Source organism: Coloeus monedula, assembly GCF_965178545.1.
Source record: "Coloeus monedula genome assembly, contig: HAP1_SCAFFOLD_89, whole genome shotgun sequence".
Classification (NCBI taxonomy): Eukaryota; Metazoa; Chordata; class Aves; order Passeriformes; family Corvidae; genus Coloeus; species Coloeus monedula.
The window spans coordinates 30,492-49,837 of NW_028120812.1; the positions used below are offsets into that span (position 1 = coordinate 30,492).

Here is a 19,346-nt window from a genome sequence, read left to right on the forward strand (position 1 = left end):
CAGCCCTGTAATTGTGGGATTGGATCCGAGGGCATCATCGGGGCACTGCTGGGCCCCCTGGACCAAGGGGCCGGTGTGATTCTGAGGGGCCCCGTGGATCCAAGGAGACCATGGTGCTCCTGCAGGTCCTCATGGAATCACGGAGTCCATTGGGACACTGCTGGGCCCACGGAACCAAGGGAACATGGAACAGCTCTGGCTGCCTTGGGCTCCTGGGGCCGCCTGGCAGCTCCGGCTGACCTTGGCATGGCCAGAGCTGCTTCTCACCTGCCCTGGAGCGCTGGGGCTCCGTGCTTTCCTTCCTGTGGAACAGAACTGTCCTTCTCCTCCAGGGGCCCATGGCCAAAACTGGGACTCTATATCCAAATTTGATTATGTAAGGATTGTTCCCATATGAAACTTGCCAGGACAGACAGCTCTGGCTGGCCTTGGCCTCTTAGGGGCCACCTCTCATCTGCCTTTGAAACACTGCAGGGCTGTGCTGTTCTTTCCAAGGAATAAAACATCTTTCAAATCCAGGTGTCCATGGCCAAAATTGGGAATCCTGCTCCAAAATTCCGTATATCCAAGTACAGCTCCCAGGCAAAATCTGCCAGGACTGACAAGTCCAGCTTCCCTTGGCTTCCTGAGGGCCAGCTCTCAGCTGCCTTTGAAATGCTGGGGCTGTGCTTCTCTTCCTGTGGAACAGAACCATCCTTCTCCCCCAGCTGCCCATGGCCAAAATGGCAATTTGGCCTCCAAAATTCCATCTATCCCAGGATTGCTGCCAGACAAAAGCTGCCAAGGCCAACAGGTCTGGCTGGCCTTGGCCTCTGGTGGCCGCCTTTCATGGATCACAGGGAGACAGTTTGTTTTATCACAGATACTATGCATGGTGTACTAGTTTGAAAACAAACCAGTGGGAGGCACCATGTCAGAATAACAATTTAATGGGGAAGTTAAAGAAAAGGAAAGAAAAAAACTAAAAGAAAACACTGGTTCAAACTGACAGAGTCAAGATACAACCTGAGTCCCTGTTGTGGGTGGTGGTAGCAGTCTGCTAGAATGGTGGCTGCAGTCCTCTGAAGCGGTGATCCTGTAGAAAAGAGGGTCTGCTCTTCCTCAGAAGGTCCAGTGGTGGCTGTGTAGCTCCTGTCCTCTGGAAATCCAGTGGAAAGGCCTCCTCTCTGGTGTTCAGCCTCAGCTTATATCCACGCTGGGATGCTTGGTTCCTCCCTCTGGGTGGAGCATCTCACAATGGGGTAATGAGTCATGAGGCCAGGTGTTGATTGGGCTCATTAACAGATGATAGTCCAGAGGGAGTTATCTATGAGTCATGCGGCAGGACAATGATGGGCTATTAACAGCAAGATAGTCTGGGGGGAGGAGGCAAGGAAACACTGCCCCACCTGATTTCAACGGCTGATGGGGATGGTAATAGAATACACTGCAACCCAGGACAATGGTTAGATCCATCCCTCGATCTTGTGCCCACCTATAGGTGGCATCTCTGCCTTGATGACCTGAGGCATCGTGTCCCCACGAGTAGGGCTAATGAGGAACACCAAAACCACAAGCAGGTAGATCAGGCTGCAAAGATAGAGGTGTCCCAGATAGACTTGGATTGGCAACATAAAGGAGAGTTGTTCCTAGCTCGATGGGCCCATGATGCCTCAGGCCATCAGGGCAGAGATGCCACCTATAAGTGGGCACGAGACCGAGGGGTGGATCTGACCATGGACAGTATCTCCCAGGTGATCCATGACTGTGAGACATGCGCTGCGATCAAGCAGGCCAAGCGGGTGAAGCCCCTGTGGTACGGTGGGCGATGGTCCAAATACAAGTATGGGGAGGCCTGGCAGATTGATTACATCACACTGCCTCAAACCCGCCAAGGCAAGCGCTGTGTGCTCACAATGGTAGAAACCACCACTGGATGGCTGGAGACCTACCCTGTGCCTCACACTACTGCCCAGAACACCATCCTGGGCCTGGAAAAGCAAGTCCTTTGGAGGCATGGCACCCCTGAGAGAATTGAGACCAACAACAGGACTCATTTTAAGAACAGCCTTATCAACACCTGGGCTAGAGAACATGGCACTGAGTGGGTGTACCACATCCCTTACCATGCACCAGCTGCAGGCAAAGTGGAACGGTGCCATGGATTGTTGAAAACCACCTTGAAGGCACTGGGTGGGAGAACTTTCAAAAATTGGGAGCAGCATCTGGCAAAGGCCACCTGGTTAGTTAACACCCGAGGTTCCACCAGTAGAGCGGGTCCAGCCCAATCTGAATCCCTGCATACAACAGATGGAGATAAGGCCCCAGCAGTGCATGTCAGAGGTCTCTTAGGAAAGCCTGTGTGGATAAATTCTGCCTCGAGTACAGACAAACCCATCCGTGGGGTTGTCTTTGCTCAGGGACCTGGTTGCACATGGTGGGTAATGCAGAAAGATGGAACAACGCATTGTGTACCGCAGGGAGATCTGATTGTTGGGTGAAAACCACCTGTAGTGTGAAATGCCTGTGTACCCCTGCTTGCTGAGGGTCACTGTCACGGTTCATACATAGCTGTATATATACATATATATATATATATGTATATGTATTGATGTGTGTGTGTAGAGTTAGAATATATTCGTTTGGGCATTGAGCCAATGCTATGGGATAAGGGGTGGAATGTCTTGGGGTGACTTTGTGATGTGTATCCCGTATCCCTGCCCTATGCCTAGAAATTAACTTTGTGCCTTTCTATGCCTCTAAACTGAGCCTGAGAGGGGGAAGGAAAAACTGAGCAAAACTTTTTCAAAGCACTTTGCAGCTTGTTCAAGGTCACACAGAGATAGAGACTTTCTTTTTCCCAGCTGCAGCAGGGGAGGGAGGAGGCAGCCAGCTTGCTGCTTCCCTGGTCAGCTTTTGGCCAGTTCTTCAGCTTCTTTTTCTCCAAAGGGAGACTGCGAGCTGAATTTTTTTTCATTCCCTGGAATTTTGGATTTTCTCCCTTTTCTGCTGGACTGCTTCAATATCAGAACACATCAGGAGGACTTGCCACCGAGCACAGAGGGCCTGGCCCTGGGCCAAGCCCCAGCTCCGAGGAGACCAAAGGGAGGACTCTAACACTTTCCCAGGTTTTTTCTCCACAGCGAGAGATTTTATTATTTAGCATTATTTTCCTTTTCCCATGTGTTTGTTAAATCAATAGTTTTTATCTCCTTCACTTTCCTTTGAGGAAAACTTATTTTTTCCTGAACCAGGTTCGGGGAGGGGTGGTTGTGCCTTCTCTCAGAGGATATCTTTCTAAATTTGGCCAAACCGGCACATATGCAAATGAACCAAACTTACAAAAGTGTGAAGAACTCGTGACCTGTTGTCCATCTTGGGGTCCATCTTGGCAGTAGCCTCTGGCTACCCTGGGTGTACCTTTGAAGGCCTTTCAAATAAATACCTACCTTTATTCCCTTATTCTGCTCTAGCCTCTGTTTTTAGGTGGCCTCTCTAGGCATCAGCAGGGGCTGCAATTCCACACTTGTGGAGACCAGAACCGCCCCCAGGATCCCAACACTGCCTGACAGCGCTCCGGACACCGGGATGTGTTGGGGAAGATGAAACAGGAAAGCCTTATAAATATGATTGCCTGACAAAAGATTTTGGGAATATGAAAACTATAAGCGACATCGAAATGAAAGCCACCTTTTGAGATACCAAGTCTTAGTTACTGAACAACTGGAAAACAATGGTATGGCTGACTGAAGGTAATCCCCTCTTGATTGAACAATACCCTCTGCTTGCAGGCAGGTCCAAGGGTCAGAGCAGACCCTACTAGCTCAGCAGAAGGGGTCCAAAGAGTAGTTTTTAGAAGTTAAGATGTAACACTCTATGGTAATATAAGAACTCTTATAGGCTGCATGTAAATGCTATAGGATTTGTATCTTGTATTAGATTGGTTAGTGACAATTAGAATATTCAGTACAGAAGATGATTTATTGTATTGTAACCAGGACTTCAGACGCTCTTACTATTCTCTCTTAATACACACTCTTACTATACACTCTCTTAATATACTCTCTTACTACACTCTACTACTTCCATTCTCTCTCACTACTTCTTCACCCTCATTCCTCTCTCTCCCTCTCTCTCTTTACTTACCCGCTTACTCTCTTGCTCTCTTGGGCCTGCTCAGAGCTGCCAGCTGCAGCTCTAAGCAGTGCCCCTGTACCCACGCCCTTTGCAATAAACCGCATGTTCCAAGATCTGACTTCAGAGATCCCTCGTATCCGTCCGTCCCGACCGTCCGACCCACCAAAGTTCCCACAGGGATGGCCGTGCGTCCCAGTCTCGGCCACTGTGCTGCTGCTTCGTTTGCTCGTAGGCGCACCCAGAGGCCACTGTTAAGCCTGGGTGGTCTCTGGTTCTGCCCTCTTCCTGATCCCGTGCAGGGATGCAGCGCTGCTGGGCTTTCAGGAAGCTGCTCTTGAAAACTTCCAGCATTCCAAGCTCCTTGGCCCTCCGTGGAGGCTTGCCACGGCATCCCTCACAGCTGCCTCCGGAGCATACTCCTGTTGGCTGTTCTAAAATCCAGGGCCTTCAGGGTGCTCAGCAAGACCTCTGACTCCACAGTGTTGTGGAACTGAACCTTCAGGACAGGGACCTTTCCAGCCTGAGCTGCCCTCGTTCCTCTGTGTCTCTGCACAAAACATGGCACGGTGTGGATACAAAAATGCTGCTAGCAAGGATTTTCTTGCTATTTTCTAAGCCCTGTGAGAGACTTTTCTCTCTCACAGAAGAGGCAGCAGAGTTATGTACACAACCAAACACCTGCATCCTTGAAAAGTCTTTTTTATAGTACAGTAGAAAATATTTGGACAATGGATGTTTTAGGATTTTAGCCGATCACCCCAAGGGGTGGCTGATCCTTTGTCCAATTAGACTATGAAGAAAAAAGTCTATGAAAGAGTTTGTAAAATATTTAAATAAATCAGTCTTGCTCCACAATTCCTGCCTGCTGGAGCTTCTCTCCTGCTCCCTACGGCTGCGGGACACGGTAATATACCCCAGGGTTGCAGTAAAAGCACGGAAGAGAGTGGCAGGAGGGGCCTGTGTGTCCCAGGGCTCAGGTTTTGGGCCGCTTCAGCACCACAGAGATGCAGCTCAAGTGAAGAAGCCAAACTGTTTATTAGTAGGAAGCGAAGCGAAGGGATGAGCTGGGAGGAAAAAAGGGGATGGGCAGGGTCTCAGGGCTGGAGCTGTCAAAAGGGAGGGAGAGGGCAGGAGCTATGGGAGCTTTCCACAGGCTCAGCTGTGACCAGCATCAGCTGTGCCTGGAGCTCCAGCTGCTCTACTCTAGTCTCCAGATGGTCTCATCTTCCAGGATATCTGGAGGTCTTAAAGGGACACTGGTTCTGAGCCAGCAGATGAACGTAGTTCTGCAGCTCTTTCGTTGAATATTTCCTGAACTATGATGTTTGTCTGGGAAGGGCTGTCGTCTCTCCTCAGGGCTTGAAGGGCTGGAAGAGACAGGAACAGAGCGTGGATCTGCAGGAATCCAAGCAGACCTTCCTGCCAGGGCCATCTCACCCAGCTCCTGCCATGGCCAGAAGACAGCAGGGGCCAAGGAGATCAGCCAGAAGGTGCTGGCCATGAACCTCCCCACCGTGTCCCTGAAACCTCTCTGTGCTCTGCCCACGTCACCCCGAGTCCACACACGGAGCAAAGCCCCCACAGCCAGGGCAGGGATTGCGGCTCCCGAGCCAGGCATTGCAGCTCGCCCCCGCCAGCCCCCGCTGCCAGCCCGCTGCCCTCACTCACCCTCGCTGAGGACCTGGAGCTCTTGCTTGTGCCCCCTCAAGAACACCCTGGCAGTCCCTGGGAGCACAGAGGCGGTCACGGCCCCGCGGCACAGCTCGCTCGCAGCGGCGCTGCCAGCCCCGTGGCCACACGCTCTCCTGCCCCGGCAGGGCTCAGCCCGGGCCCTTGCCGCATCCTGACGCCCGAGGGCACGGCTGCGAGAGGGCGGCAGCGGCCCCGAGGGCAGGCGGGGCTCCACGGCCCCGGGCCCGGATCCCGCTGCCGAGGCAGCAGCCGGGGCTGGGGCCGAGCTGCGGCGGGGCGGGGTGGGGAGGGGCCCCGGGCTCGTGGCTCACCGATGAACCTGGCGGCCGCCTCTCGCAGGGACTCCTGTGGGCTCTCCACGAACGGCAGCGCCTGGTGCAGGCGCTCGGCCGCTCGGCTCCTGTCCTCTGCCAGCTGCAGAGAGCGCCAGGAGGGAAGGGTTGGCGCGGGCTCAGCCCCTTGGCCGGGCTCTCTGCGCCCAGCCCTGGCCTCCCCTGCCCGCACGGCCCCGAGGCCCGGCCAGCAGCCGCTGGCGCCGGGCTCTGGAGGGGGCCGAGGGCCGGCTGCTGCCCGGGGAGCCGCGGTGCCGCCCCGCGCCACAGCCCAGCGGGGCCGGGGCTCCATCGGCTCCCGGCTCGGGGCCACAGGAGCCTGGAGCAGAGCCCGGGGAAGGGAGCAGCGTGTGGGGCGCAGGCTGGCGCCCCTGGTGCAGCACAGCTGCCAGCCCCACGCACTGGGCGCCAGGGGCAGGGGACTTCTCCAGGCTCAGCTTAGGCTTCCAGGCGGTCCTTACCAGGCACTCGGCAAACTTCGACAGCTGCTCCTTCTTCACCAGCTGCCCAAGATTTCTCCTCTTCAGGAACTTGGCCGCACAAATCAGCGTTTCCCGAGAAGCCTGGAGAGCAGCAGAGACACGGAGATGGCACCACAGCCCAGGGCACAGGACCCGCGTCCCTGTGCCAAGGCCAGGAGAAGGCTGCAGCCTGCGAGGCCCCAGGGCAGGAGGCAGCTGAGCCCCCTCCCAGGAGGACACATCAGCCCACAAGTCCTCACCTCTGCCACGTTCCGGTTCTCATCATGGCAGTGGAATAAAAGTGGGAGTAGGCTCTGGCACACAATTGTCTTAAGGGGCTTTTTTCCCTCGTCCACTACCAACTCCATCACCTTGCAGAAGAGGTGAATGGAGAGTATCTGCACATTGCTGTTGTCCTGGAGTAAAGGAAAAAAGCTCAGCAGCAACTTCTCCAGCCCATGTGGGCAACGGCCTAAAAATCCACAGGGCACAAAGTGTCTGGGCAGCAGCCAGTGTCAGTGGCTGGGGGCACAGAGCCTTACATTTTCAAAGAGTGGCAAGAGCGCCTCAGCCAGTTTCGGGGCAGTGGTGCTGGATACCAGGATGTCTTTGTTCTCCAGCACATTCATGAACACAGAGAGGGACATCCTGACCACCTCTCCGTCTGCATCGCCCAGCAGCTCCACAAGCCGTTGAGACAGGCTGCCCATTCTTCTGGCCTGTGTGGAACACAAGGCTGTGCTGTGAAGCCATGAACGGCTGCACTGCCTACACCACCCTGGCCCTGCAAGCCCACCCTGCTGCCTCAGGGCCCAGAGGCCAAAGGCCTGTCCCGAAGCACTGGGGCAGCTGAGCCGGGAGGCAGGAGAGCTGGGAGCAGCTGCCTCAGCTCCTGAAGCCCAGCCAAGCCCATGTGACTGCTTTCCCCAGCGCAGCTTCAGCCGCTGCCGCCTTCTCACCATGGCGGGATCCTTGCTGAGCACCACGAGGCCTCTGAGTGCCAGGCGACATCTCTGCCTGCACTCGCTCAGCAGGTACCTGGGCATGATCTCCAGGATGTTGTCACCATATTTACTTAAGTCCAGGCACTCGAGGACCTGAAAGGCACAGGGCAGTGACAGGGGAGCCGGCCGGCAGGAGCCCGGAACTGCCCAGGGCTGGGCCCGGGCAGCAGCGCAGGGCGCGGGCACCGTCCCAGGCAGCTGCGGCTACGAGAGGGCAGAGAGGCGGGAGGCAGCTCAGCGAGGCAGCGCTGGCCGTCAGGCTCACCTCCACAAGGAAAGCCAGGAAGGGCAGATCCCAGCATGGCTCCTCCCTGCTGAGTGGTTTGAGCAGGTGGAATGCAATGCGGGGGCAGAAGGGGATCAAGACCTGGCGCATCTCTCTGGTAGGGGGAAAAAGGCACCAAGACCCTGAGCCAGGGGGCAAACCTCTCCCAGGACTGACTCACACAGGTCTGGTCTTCCCCACCACGTTGCAAGGGGATCTGGGTGCTCTGGGAGGCAGCTTCTTCTGGGCACCCTCCCCTTCCAGCCTTTTCCAGTCCGCTTGGCCGTCCCTCGGTGACGAGGCCCCACAGGGACTGTGTGGGGCACCTCGGGCCCAGGGCACAAGTGCCGGGGGCAGTGGGGAGAAGGGGGTCTCACCTGGCCAGCAGACCCACTGCATAGTGCTGGGTGTCAGCACACAGCAGCGTGTCCCAGCCGTGCTTGCGCTCCATAGCCACCACCTCATTGTCACAGCGCAGTCGACAGAGCAGAGCCTTCATGGCCTGCACTGCAAACCTGTGCACAGAGCAAAGCCCAGGTCACACTGGGAGCACTGGCGCTGGCCACAAGGGCATGGGAAGGACAGGAGGACTGGGACCTGTTGGGGTTGGTGGGAAGGTGGTGTTCCTCCCGGCATGCTCTCCAGAAGTGATCAACTTCCTCTGGCACCTGCTGTGTGGTGATGACAACTTGGAAGAGCAGAGTCACAAACAGGCGGGCTGAATAAAGGATCATTGCCTCGTGGCACTCGGGCACCTGGACAATCACCCACAGCGCCAGAGTTGCCTGCAAAAGAAGCAGCTCGAGACAGCTCAGGAACATCCCTCAGTGCCGAGCTGTCCATGTGGCAGGGCCCGAGGGGAGACGCAGGGGGAGCACCGGGCCTGGTGCCCCCTGAGCCTGCCCTAGGCCAGGTTTCAGCCCAGCGCCTGAGGCAAGGAGATGCAGTGGGGGAAGGATGGAGAGCTGGTGAGGATGTGACCTCAGGGTGAGTAAAGGCCAGTTCCAGAAACTCACAGCCAGGGCAAAGACATCTGTATCATCCCCATCAGAGGTGGACGTGCTATGCAGTGGCCATTCCTGCATCACACAGAGCAGCGTTGGCAACACCTTCTCCACTGCTGGTCCCAATGATCCTATGATTCTCCACATCATTGTAGCAGCTCTGTGAGATTGGAGCTCTGAGTCAGGGGCGTCTCAGTCACAGTACCACGCCCTGTGCAGCTGTGGGGGCCCAGGTGACAGAGCCCCGGTGCCCTGAGGGGCAGGGAGGGAGCATGGCAGCAGGCTCAGGAAACAGAGGGGCCCGAGGGTCCTGGAGCTCTCCACCTGTCTGGCAGACCCCATTGGACCAGCGGCACAGGGCAATGGGCCCTAAGGGCTGGTGAGCCCTGAGCTCTCAAGGCAGCTGGGCCCCGTACCTGTCGCACGATGGGGCACAGCGCAGGAGGGTCAGCACCACATCAGCGGGGTGCTCTTCAGCCAGCCTCAGAATGTCAATTTGCAGCCAGGCATCCACAGTGACATGGGACCCGAGTCTCTGGTGAATGTTCCTCACCATGGCTGGCACCTGGAGGAGGCATGGGGAAGACTTGGAGCACTGTCCAAGGGAGCAACTTCCCCAGCTGCCCCCAAGAAGTGCTTCCCTTCCCACCGCACTGTGCTGGCCTCAAAGGCTGAGGGGGCCCAGCAGCCGTGGCTTGAGGGGGCACACGATCCTTGGAGTCTCCAGCCCTGGCCCCAGGCTGCTTACCTGCTGCTGAGGAGAAGCAGCACTCTCTTCAAAAAAATCCAGTTTGGGAGCATGAATCCCAGTGGGAATGGGCATAGTGTCAGTATTTGGGATGCCCTGAGTCTCTCCGGTGTCAGTGTTTGTGATGGCCATGTCCTCAGTCACTGCCATGTCCTCAGTCACTGCCCCGTCAGTCTTCGCCGTGTGATCATTCATTGGACTGTCAGAGTCTTCTGAGGGTGCAGTGATATCTGTGCTGACATCAGGCTCTGCCTGGAGCTCGGTCAGCCCAGAGTCAGGCTCAGCTGTGCCCTCAGTTGCTGTGGTGCTGGTCTTTCCACGCCGAATGCACATGAACTTCCGGAACATCTGCAGGAGAACAAAGAAGAGAGGGATGTTCCAAGGGGTGCTCCAGGCGCGGTGCTCGGCTGAGCAGCGACAGCAGGCCCAGCCCAGGTGGGGATGGCTGCAGGTACCTGCACTGTTCTCCGGAAGCGGCCGTGGGCACGGTCCTGCTCTTGTGTCCGGTCCAGGGCTGCATCTGGCAAAGAGCGAGCGCAGCCAGAGCTGAGGGGCTGCGGGAGAGGTCGGAGAACACAGCCCAGCCCTGCGCTCCCCAGGCAGGGACAGCCCCGGGATGCCCAGGGGATGGAGCACGGCTGCTGCAGGGGGTCTGGCCTGGCTCCTCTTCCAGCCTATCCATGGGCCTGTTCCCTGGGGATGGGATGGGATGGGATGGGACGGGATGGGATGGCACCAAGCTGGCTGCTGCCATCAGCCCTGTGGCCCAGCTCTGTCACTCACCATCCTGCCGTGGCTGGAACTGCTCCAGCTCTTTGGGCTGTTGTGCTGGGGCAGCTCCAGGGCCTTTTTTCCTCCTGAACACTTTGAACAGGCGACGGAATCTGCCCGCCATGCCACAGTGTGGCCTCGAGGGCACCTTCAAGAGAGATTCCTTGGGAAAGCTCTGAGTGAACAAGTCCTGCACTTGTGCCTTGAAGGCACCAGCAGCAGAGAAGCCTCCGGAAGGCTACAGGACAGCAAGTCCTGCACCCTGGTCTCAGAGGGCTCCTGCCACAAGGACAGGAGACTCCTCGTCAAGGATTGTGGTCAGCAAAGCCAACGGTCTGGCCTTGAGGGCACCGGCCACAGGGATGGGAGATACCTCGGAAAAGCTCCGGGGCACCAAGTCCCACGGTCTGCCCTCGAGGGCACCTGCAAAAGAGAAGCCTCGAGAAGGCCACAGGTCACCAAGTCCTGTGGTCTGGCCTCGAGGTCACCTGCAGGAATAACGCTTCGGAAAAGCTCCGGGTCGGCAAGGAACGAGTGCGCTGTGCGGGGGCTCCTCACGGCACCGCTCTGTCCCGTCCTGTCCCGTCGCGTGCTCCGAGCACTGTGGCGTGGCTGCGTCGCCGCCAGCCCCTATGTCAGCACGTGTCACAAAGGGCCCTGGGACACCCTGTCCCGTTCCATCCCACGGTGACCGTGCTGCACCGTGTCACAAAGGGCCCTTGCACACGCTGCCACCTGCCCCGGGGCCGCCCCCAGCCCAGCCCAAGTGGCCCAGGTTGGAAGGAATGCCTTGCCCCAAGTGTCTAAGGCAGCCTGACAGGAACTTTAGCATCGGCTCCAGCCATAAGCAAGCGCTCCCCTGCTCTGCAGGCTCGGGGCAGCACCAGGAGCCCCCACGGCTGCCACCGCAGCCGCCGCGGGAAGGGCTCGGGGTCTTCCACAGAAGCTGGCACGGCCTCCTTGGGACACGTCCTGGCTGGTGGCCATCCTAAAGCCGGGGCTGTGACACAGACAAGGAACGTGTGGGCCAGGGCGCAAATGCTGCTCTGAGCCCTGGGGCCCGGGAGCACTGAAATCAGCAGGTGTGGCAGAGTCCCCTCCGAAGCAGACCTGCCACCCCCTGAGCCCTGGCAGCGCTGGTGCCCGTCTCCTGCCCCAGAAACCTGTGCCCCCGGGGGCTTCTCTGCCAGAGGGCAGCCAAAGCCAAGGTGCATTGGGGTCTGTGCTCCTTCCTGCAGGGGGCTGTTGGCAGGAGCAGCTGGAGTGACTGGGGGGAGCACTTGGTATCCAACAGGAGATGTTGTTCCTTCCTGGAGTGAATTTTTTCATGGAAGGGATTAGCAGTAGCACCAGAACAGCATCAGCTGCTGAGTTGCACAGGACAATGAGATTCTACAGAGACACTGTGATGTTTCCTTGTGCTTTTCTGTCTTTCCTGCATTCTGGATATGAAAGAATCGGCCCAGCCTCTGATATTCAACCTTCCCATTGCTGCGTGTCTGGCTGTGGCAGCTCACGTCCAAACACAACTGCGTCCCTGCTGAGCAGGGCAATGGACGGCCACAAACAGGGAGGTTCCCCAGGGAACATCAAGGGAGCCACCTGGGGAAGCGCAGAGGATAGGGATAGCTGTGGGAGGAGAAGCTGTTCTGTGTCTCTGATGATGGTGCCAGCACCCTGAAGGAGCAGCCAAGACAAGCGCTGGAAGCACACAGGTCCCACCCTTTTCTGCTGTCACATGGACTCGGGACACACTTGTTGCCACAGGTCCAGCAGCCGTGATGCAGGAACAATGGAGGGCCAGGCATTGGTAGGGAATGACCTCCAGCAAGAGCAAAGCAGGATCTTCTGGCAGCAAAGCCTGAGCTTGTGAACCGGGCCATCTCCTCTGCACACAGCAAAGTGCTTCCCTCCGCCCCTGAACGTCTGCCAGCACTCCCTGCTTTTCTTTAGTGCCGGCTGCATCTTCCTTTGTTCCAAGCAAGTCCAGGATTTAGTTTGGAAGCTCACGTACGTGTCTTTAAGGGGCCTGCATGGAGGAGAGGGATGGCAGCTGCAGTGCAGGGCTTGTGTCCCATCAGAGTCTCTCTGTCACGATGGCAGCAATGCTGCTGCCTTGGGACGCCTGACTGTGGAAGGCGAGTCTGCCCTCAAGCACGGCCACTGAAGTCAGTCAGGGGCACAGGCTGCAGCTGAAGCTGCCAAGCGTCGCTGTGAGGCTGGCAAGACAAGAGGAAGCCATTGTGGCCGATTCTGCTGGAGCCTTTTGCCCAGCCACGTGCAGCTGTGCCCACAGTATGGCCCCGTTTGGCGTCCCGGCTGGTGCGGATGCCTTGTTGAGCTGGTGCTGACACTGGGGCTCCTGCTGTTCCTGTGCACACTCTGCTGCTGTTTCTGTGGCGTCCAGAGCTGTTTCGGCAGCAGCGACTCGGCAGCCCTGCTCGAGGAGACATCGCCGCCCTCCCCATGGTGGCAGCAGCTGTGCGGGCCCAGAGCTCTGTGTCGAGGGGGCCTGAGTCACAGCACCGTGGCCTGGGCAGCTGCGGGGGCCTGGGCTGGCCGCCAGCCCTGCCTCTGCCCACTGCCCCTTCTTGGCAGCAGCCAGGGGCCATGCCCCAGCAGGGCCCCCCTGCCCTCCTTGTCCCCAGCCAGCCCAGCCTCAGCACCTCGGCGTGGTCCCCACCCTCGTGCTGAGGCCCAGCCTTGAGGGCTTCTGCCGCAGGCCTGGGAGATGCTCAGGGGAAGCGCCAGAGCAGCCGGGCGGCAGGAACGAGGCGGCTGCCTGGAGGCTGCTTATGGCCTCTGACAGCCACTTCCTCGGGCCTTCCCACCACCCTAGCCCCTCAGGGGTCTCCTGTTGTTCTGCCAAGGGGCAGAGGCGATTTAAAGGACACAGACAGCACTGGAAAGAATGCTCTTATTTTACTGTGAAATTAAGGAACCTCAAACGTAAAACAATACATTTGGTAAAACTAGGCACTTGGCTTTAGCAACAAGCAAAAATAAGCAAGGTAATGAATGCACCTAAATATTACTATCCAAGAGAAAGGAGATTGATTTAGAAAGATGCATCACCAATTGCCTAAATACCTTACCATCATCCAGATCTGCAGTCATTGGGGAGCCCCGTTTCGCAGCAAGGAGCTGGAGAACCCTTCCTGTCACTTGGGAAAATCCTGTGGGGGCATCTATCCATATGTGAGGTCTCCAAATTTGCCCCAAACGTGGGTCCAGCTTTTATAGGCCCAAATCAGGAAGTCCAAGTGACTTGATTGTGTTTTTAGCCCGGAAACACCTGGATCTGATGGCACACTTTGCAACCAGCAGGGGCCAAAGCTTGGCCAGTGCCCAGGCCTTGCCTGGGAGGGTTTCCCCTCAAACACCCTGCAAACAGACCTTTATTCATGTCAGCTGGGAAAGCTTCTTAAATTATCCATTGCTTGCAGATAACTGTACACGGTGATGGGAAAGTTTCTAAAGCAGCCCGTTTGGCGTTAAACAGCTAGCATAAGCATCTTTGTCATTTGTTTTTAGCTGAATAATACTGATGGTGTTAGTCACAGGTTGGCCAGGGTTCATCTCGTAGGTCAGCTCCGGCTGAGGCCTGCTGCTCAGGCCTCAGCACATCAGTTGCTCCTCTGACTTACAGGATGAATCATGGTTGTCAGACTGCCTCTGCAGTTGTTGCATATAGGGTGGGTTGATCTTGAGGCGTAGCTGTGAGCTGCCTTCCCTGTACTGTGTGCTGGATGAGTCGTACAATACAAGGAGCGAAACAAGGAATAAACAAGAAGGTAGCAGCTGCACAAAGGGAAAGGAGAAAGGGCCCCTTTGAGCCACAGACTCCCTGGCAGCCACAAGAATATATCTGGTTCCCAACATTCCCATGTCTGGGTTGGTACATGGGCTAATTTTCTCATCTCCCTAGTCGTCTGTTTTCCTACTTCTCCATTGTCATCAATTTGTAAGCAGCAGCTGGATTCATTTTCTTGCAAATTCATTTCCTGCAGACTCCTCCTTTTTCTGCCGGTAGTCTAAAACCACGCGATGCTGGAAAATCGCATTCCGCGTTTGCGTGGATCGGTCGGCCATAAGGTCAGGGGCGGCAGCCGTCTGGTTAGTTATTATCTGTTGAAGAATGGTTAGAGGATCAGGGGCATGGGTCATTGATAGAATTATGGGATCAGTAAAAGAACTGTACGAAGCAAAGGCCTGCAAGGAAAAAGCCTGCAAGCAAATGCCTGTGTGAGAAACAAGCCTGAGAACAAACAGGGAGTTTTGAGGATGTGCAGCTGTGCAGGTAAGATGTACTGACCAGGAGAAGGGAGGGTGAACTCTGAATTCTTTAATCATAACATAACTAGTAGAAGCTTGCCAACGTAGTCTAATTATGTAGAAGCAGAAATGCGCTCTGATAGGTTTAAGCCAATAAAGTGTTAACAAGCTGATATACTATGTAAGTGCCTCTGGATTGCTAATAAACGGAGCTTGCTTTTATCAACCATATTGGTTGTTCTGCTATGTCTTCCCCCGCCAAAGTCCCCGAACTTTTCCAACAATTATCTCCGAGACAGCTTGCAGTCTTATTATCCAATTCAGATTATAGGCAGGTTCTCTGGCCCCTGACACCAATTGGCTAGGGCTCCATGGAGCCGGTCCATAATGTTGTATGACTCTCTCAGGTGGCCGTTCGTCATGTCCCCATCTTTGGGAGCTTCCCTTACTTAGCGAGGTGTCAAGAGACCACGTTTCTCTGACCAAATCATGACACACTTTGACTCTGAGCCCCGTCCCCTGCCTTTGTGTCCATGTCCCTGATGAGCCTATTGTTAAGGATGTGCAGTGCATCAGTGAGATGGGTTCTCCGCCAGGACAGGTGTCCATCTCCCAGGTTTCTCCACTGCTCTTTCAATAGCCCATCCATTCGCTCAGGTAATCCCACAGCTTGGGGATAATATGGTATGTGAAAACCCCACGGAATGTTTTTCTGCTCAGCGTACTGCTGAATGAATTTGTTCTGGAAATGAGACCCATTATCTGTTTGACTCAGTAATGGCATTCCGTAATACAGAATTATTGTGTCTATAGTACAGATGGTGCTATGCTGAGTGGCCTTCTCACAAGGATGGGCAACCAAATACCCAGGATATGTGTCTACGGCAGATATATTTACACCCTCGGTCCTGGGGTAAAGGTCCAATGTAATCCATTTGCCAAGTTGGTCCGGGCAATTTTCCTCTCCCCAGCGGTCCTTTTACAATGTTTGGCACCGGGCGTTTGTATATATGTTGGCACACAGGGCATTGAGCAATTCTAGTTCTACTCATATCGAGTGACATGGCAATGCCACGCTCTTGAGCCCACCTGTAAGGGGCTTTCTTGTCCAAGGTGCACACATTTTTGGTGTGCACATTTTGCCGAGCCTTCGTGATCCTCCTTCGGAGGGAACTCTGGTCTGGCTTGGGAAATCTTTGCCCGGTTGCCTGCAACAGAGTCATAAAGTAGCTCTAAAGTGTCTGCGTTACTATGGGCATCAACATGAATCACAGTCACATCAGTTCTTTGTACCATTTGCCAAAGGTCACTCCACAGTTCCTTTCCCCAGACCTCTTTGGAGTAGATTTTCCAGGCTCTGCCTACCCATGTCCGTAGCCATGGAGCGAACCCATTTAGCTACCGACCAAGAAGCAGTATAGGAAAGGCATTCTCCTAGATCTTCTTGTTTTAAAGCCATATCAATTGCACAGAATTCAGCATATTGACTGCTTTTCCCCTCTCTGGTCTGTTGGGGAAGACGAAACAGGAAGGCCTTATAAATATGATTGCCTGACAAAAGATTTTGGGAATATGAAAACTATAAGCGACATCGAAATGAAAGCCACCTTTGAGATACCAAGTCTTAGTTACTGAACAACTGGAAAACAATGGTATGGCCAACTGAATGTAATCCCCTCTTGATTGAACAATACCCTCTGCTTGCAGACAGGTCCAAGGGTCAGAGCAGACCCTACTAGCTCAGCAGAAGGGGTCCAAAGAGTAGTTTTTAGAAGTTAAGATGTAACACTCTATGGTAATATAAGAACTCTTATAGGCTGTATGTAAATGCTATAGGATTTGTATCTTGTATTAGATTGGTTAGTGACAATTAGAATATTCAGTACAGAAGATGATTTATTGTATTGTAACCAGGACTTCAGACACTCGTGCTCTCTCTTACTATACACCTTTTACTACACTCTTACTATACACTCTTACTGTAGACTCTTACTATTCTCTCTTTGCTTACCCGCTTACTCTCTTGCTCTCTTGGGCCTGCTCAGAGCTGCCAGCTGCAGCTCTAAGCAATGCCCCTGTACCCACGCCCTTCGCAATAAACCGCATGTTCCAAGACCTGACTACAGAGATCTCTCGTCTCCATTCACCGTCACCATCCGTCTCCATCCATCCGTCCCGACCATCTGTCCCGCACCGAGCACCCCCCAGCACCTACACTGGTCATTTCTAGAAACTTTTCGGAATGAGGATGGTCAGCTACTGCTTTCTAAAACCTTTTCCCTCCTATATATTTAGCTGACCCATCCGTAAACCAAGCATGTTCTTTTTCCTGTGGCATTAGTTGATCTGAAGGCTTTTCCCACTTCCCTGGAGATTCCCTCTCAGCTGTGAAGTTGGCACTCACGTCTTGGTCCCTCCCGGGGCCAGCTGCTATTGGCTCATGAAGAGTGGCTATCTGCCCCGTTCCCAGCTTGGCCCTATCCCGAATATACCACTTCCACTTTACAATACCACACTCCGGAGCGTGCCCAATCCAATGGGCTTTCGGGGACCTTCTGACCCACTGCACAATAGGAATTTCCGGATGAAGAGCCACTTCATATCCTATGGTTAAGTTGTTCAGTTTCCAAAACTCAGTGCCCAATAACATGCCAATAACTGTTTCTCAAAAGGTGTGTAGTTGTTTCCTGCTTCTGGCAACTTCCTCCCACAAAACCCCGGGGGAACCTTTTTCTTTCCCTGTTTCTGCCAGAGGCTCCCATCAGCATGTGACCCATTTACAGGTACATTTAACTCAAGTTCTCCCTTTTGCATAGGCCATAGATCTAAAGGCCTTTTTGGCTAATAGCCTCTTTGGCTAATTCAAAGGCAGCCTGCTGCTCACTTCCCCATTCCAGTTGCCTATTTCCCCTGGTTACTTTATGCAAAGGGGTTGAGATTTGTCTCAGATGCAGAATATGTTGTCTCCAAAAGACGAATAATCCAATAAATCTTGGTGCCTCCTTTTTATTTTGTGGCACTGCAAACTCTAAAATTTTCTGTCGGGCTTTGGGGAAGATTTCCCGATGCCCACATTGCCACTGAATTCCCAAAAATTTCACTTGAATTTTGGTAGGGTTAATTTCCCAGTCTTTCTGTTTCCTATGATCCACAACTAATTCAAGGACTTGTTGCACTTCCTCCTCATTGCTGCCCTGGACCAAGATGTCATCTATATAATGAATGAGTTGCGTATGAGGAGTCAGTTTGATTTCATCCAAGTGCTCGGCCGCTGTTTGATGACAAATTGTTGGGCCGTGCACACATGCCTGGGGCAATGTGCTGAGTGCGCAGTGTCGTCCTGCCACGTGAAGGCAAAGTGACGCCCCTGCTCCTCAGCAATGGGTACTGCAAAGAAAGCATCAGCCAAATCAATTCCTGCATACCAGGTTCTTCCAGAGTGTTCCTGGATTTTTTCTATTAAAGGAACAATATCTGGTACAGCTGCCGCAAGAGGTGGCTGTGTTTATTTGATTCTCTAAAGTCCACGGTCGTTCTCCATGACCTGTCACTTTTCTTGGCAGGCCAGACGGGGTCATTCCAAGCCATTCTAGTGGGTTTTAAAACATCCACTAAGTCTTTAATTGCCGGTGAAATGTCTTCGTGCCCCCCGGGATTTGGTATTGCTTCACGGTTACCAATTTAGTTGTGGCAGGAATCTGCACGGGGGGCATTTTCACCTGCCTGACTAAAACTGGTCGGGCACTGATATAAGGCTTTGTCCCAAACTGATACAAACCGTTGGATAAATTTAAAGCCAGTCCCTTTAAGATACCAATCCCAACTATATATTCAGGGACCAGGACAATCATAACTGAATGCAATCATCTGGGGAGGTTCCCTAGTTTCATTTTGATTTGTGTTTGCACAGCTTCAATTTGTTTCCCCCCACCAAACCTGTAAGAATCACTGGTTGTCCTTTAAATTTCTTGGGATTCCCATAAATGTAAAGAGGCCTCCGCTCTGCTGTCAGTCCAGGCTTTTACAGTTTGTGAGGACCAGTTTTTCCAAAGTATCTCAAGCTCCACAGGAGGCCGCCAGTCCTTTTGTGCTGATTGCACGGGAGCTGGGCCCTTATCTCATTCTTGTTTAACATGCTGAACTATTTCCCTAGTGTCTTTCCAGGGATACAGGTCAGAATAGGGCCCCCAGCCCTCTCTCTCCCCCAGAACAGCCGACCCGCTCGCGGTGGGCCCTCCGCAAGCAGATGTGAAGTCCCGTTGAGGCTCCGGGGGTGCCGTAGGCCGAGCTGTTCCCCTATTTTTTGCTTTAGCATTCTGCACTTTCTTGCTAGGTTTGTGCAATCCTCTCTGTTTCTGTGTCTTCCATAAATCAGGAGCTGGGATCCCATCAATTTTATCGTGAGACACGCTGAGGAGATTGACAGTTGGACTGACAATCTCTCCGAGAGCAAGGAGGACTGTATTGCACTGATATCCCTGCGACCAAGGGTATTGGCTTGCACTGAGATGCACTGGAGCCCAAATAGCAACGAATAACAAAAAAATGCAGGTGCTAATATGGTCCTTGTCAGTTTTGCTGAGCTTACTGCCTGCTGTTTCTGCTTGGCCTGTCAGTCAGCCGAGAACCAACATGTGAGTTACCCTGGCCAATGCGACAGGGCAAGATACTCTGTGCA

At 54.3% G+C, this 19,346-nt stretch overlaps 1 protein-coding gene across 1 annotated transcript; it reads right to left on the reverse strand.

Annotated features, from left to right (window-relative positions):
• Nucleotides 1-5,859: 5,859 nt before the first annotated feature.
• Nucleotides 5,860-10,517, reverse strand: LOC309585647 (maestro heat-like repeat-containing protein family member 7; the record flags this gene model as incomplete). Its single annotated transcript, XM_082303569.1, has 14 exons — nt 5,860-5,978; nt 6,120-6,222; nt 6,602-6,703; nt 6,862-7,017; nt 7,144-7,320; nt 7,561-7,698; nt 7,871-7,985; nt 8,248-8,385; nt 8,468-8,655; nt 8,887-9,034; nt 9,291-9,439; nt 9,623-9,970; nt 10,078-10,142; nt 10,406-10,517. The coding sequence occupies 14 exons, from the start codon at nt 10,515-10,517 to the stop codon at nt 5,860-5,862; spliced, it is 2,058 nt and encodes a 685-aa protein (XP_082159695.1).
• Nucleotides 10,518-19,346: the final 8,829 nt, after the last annotated feature.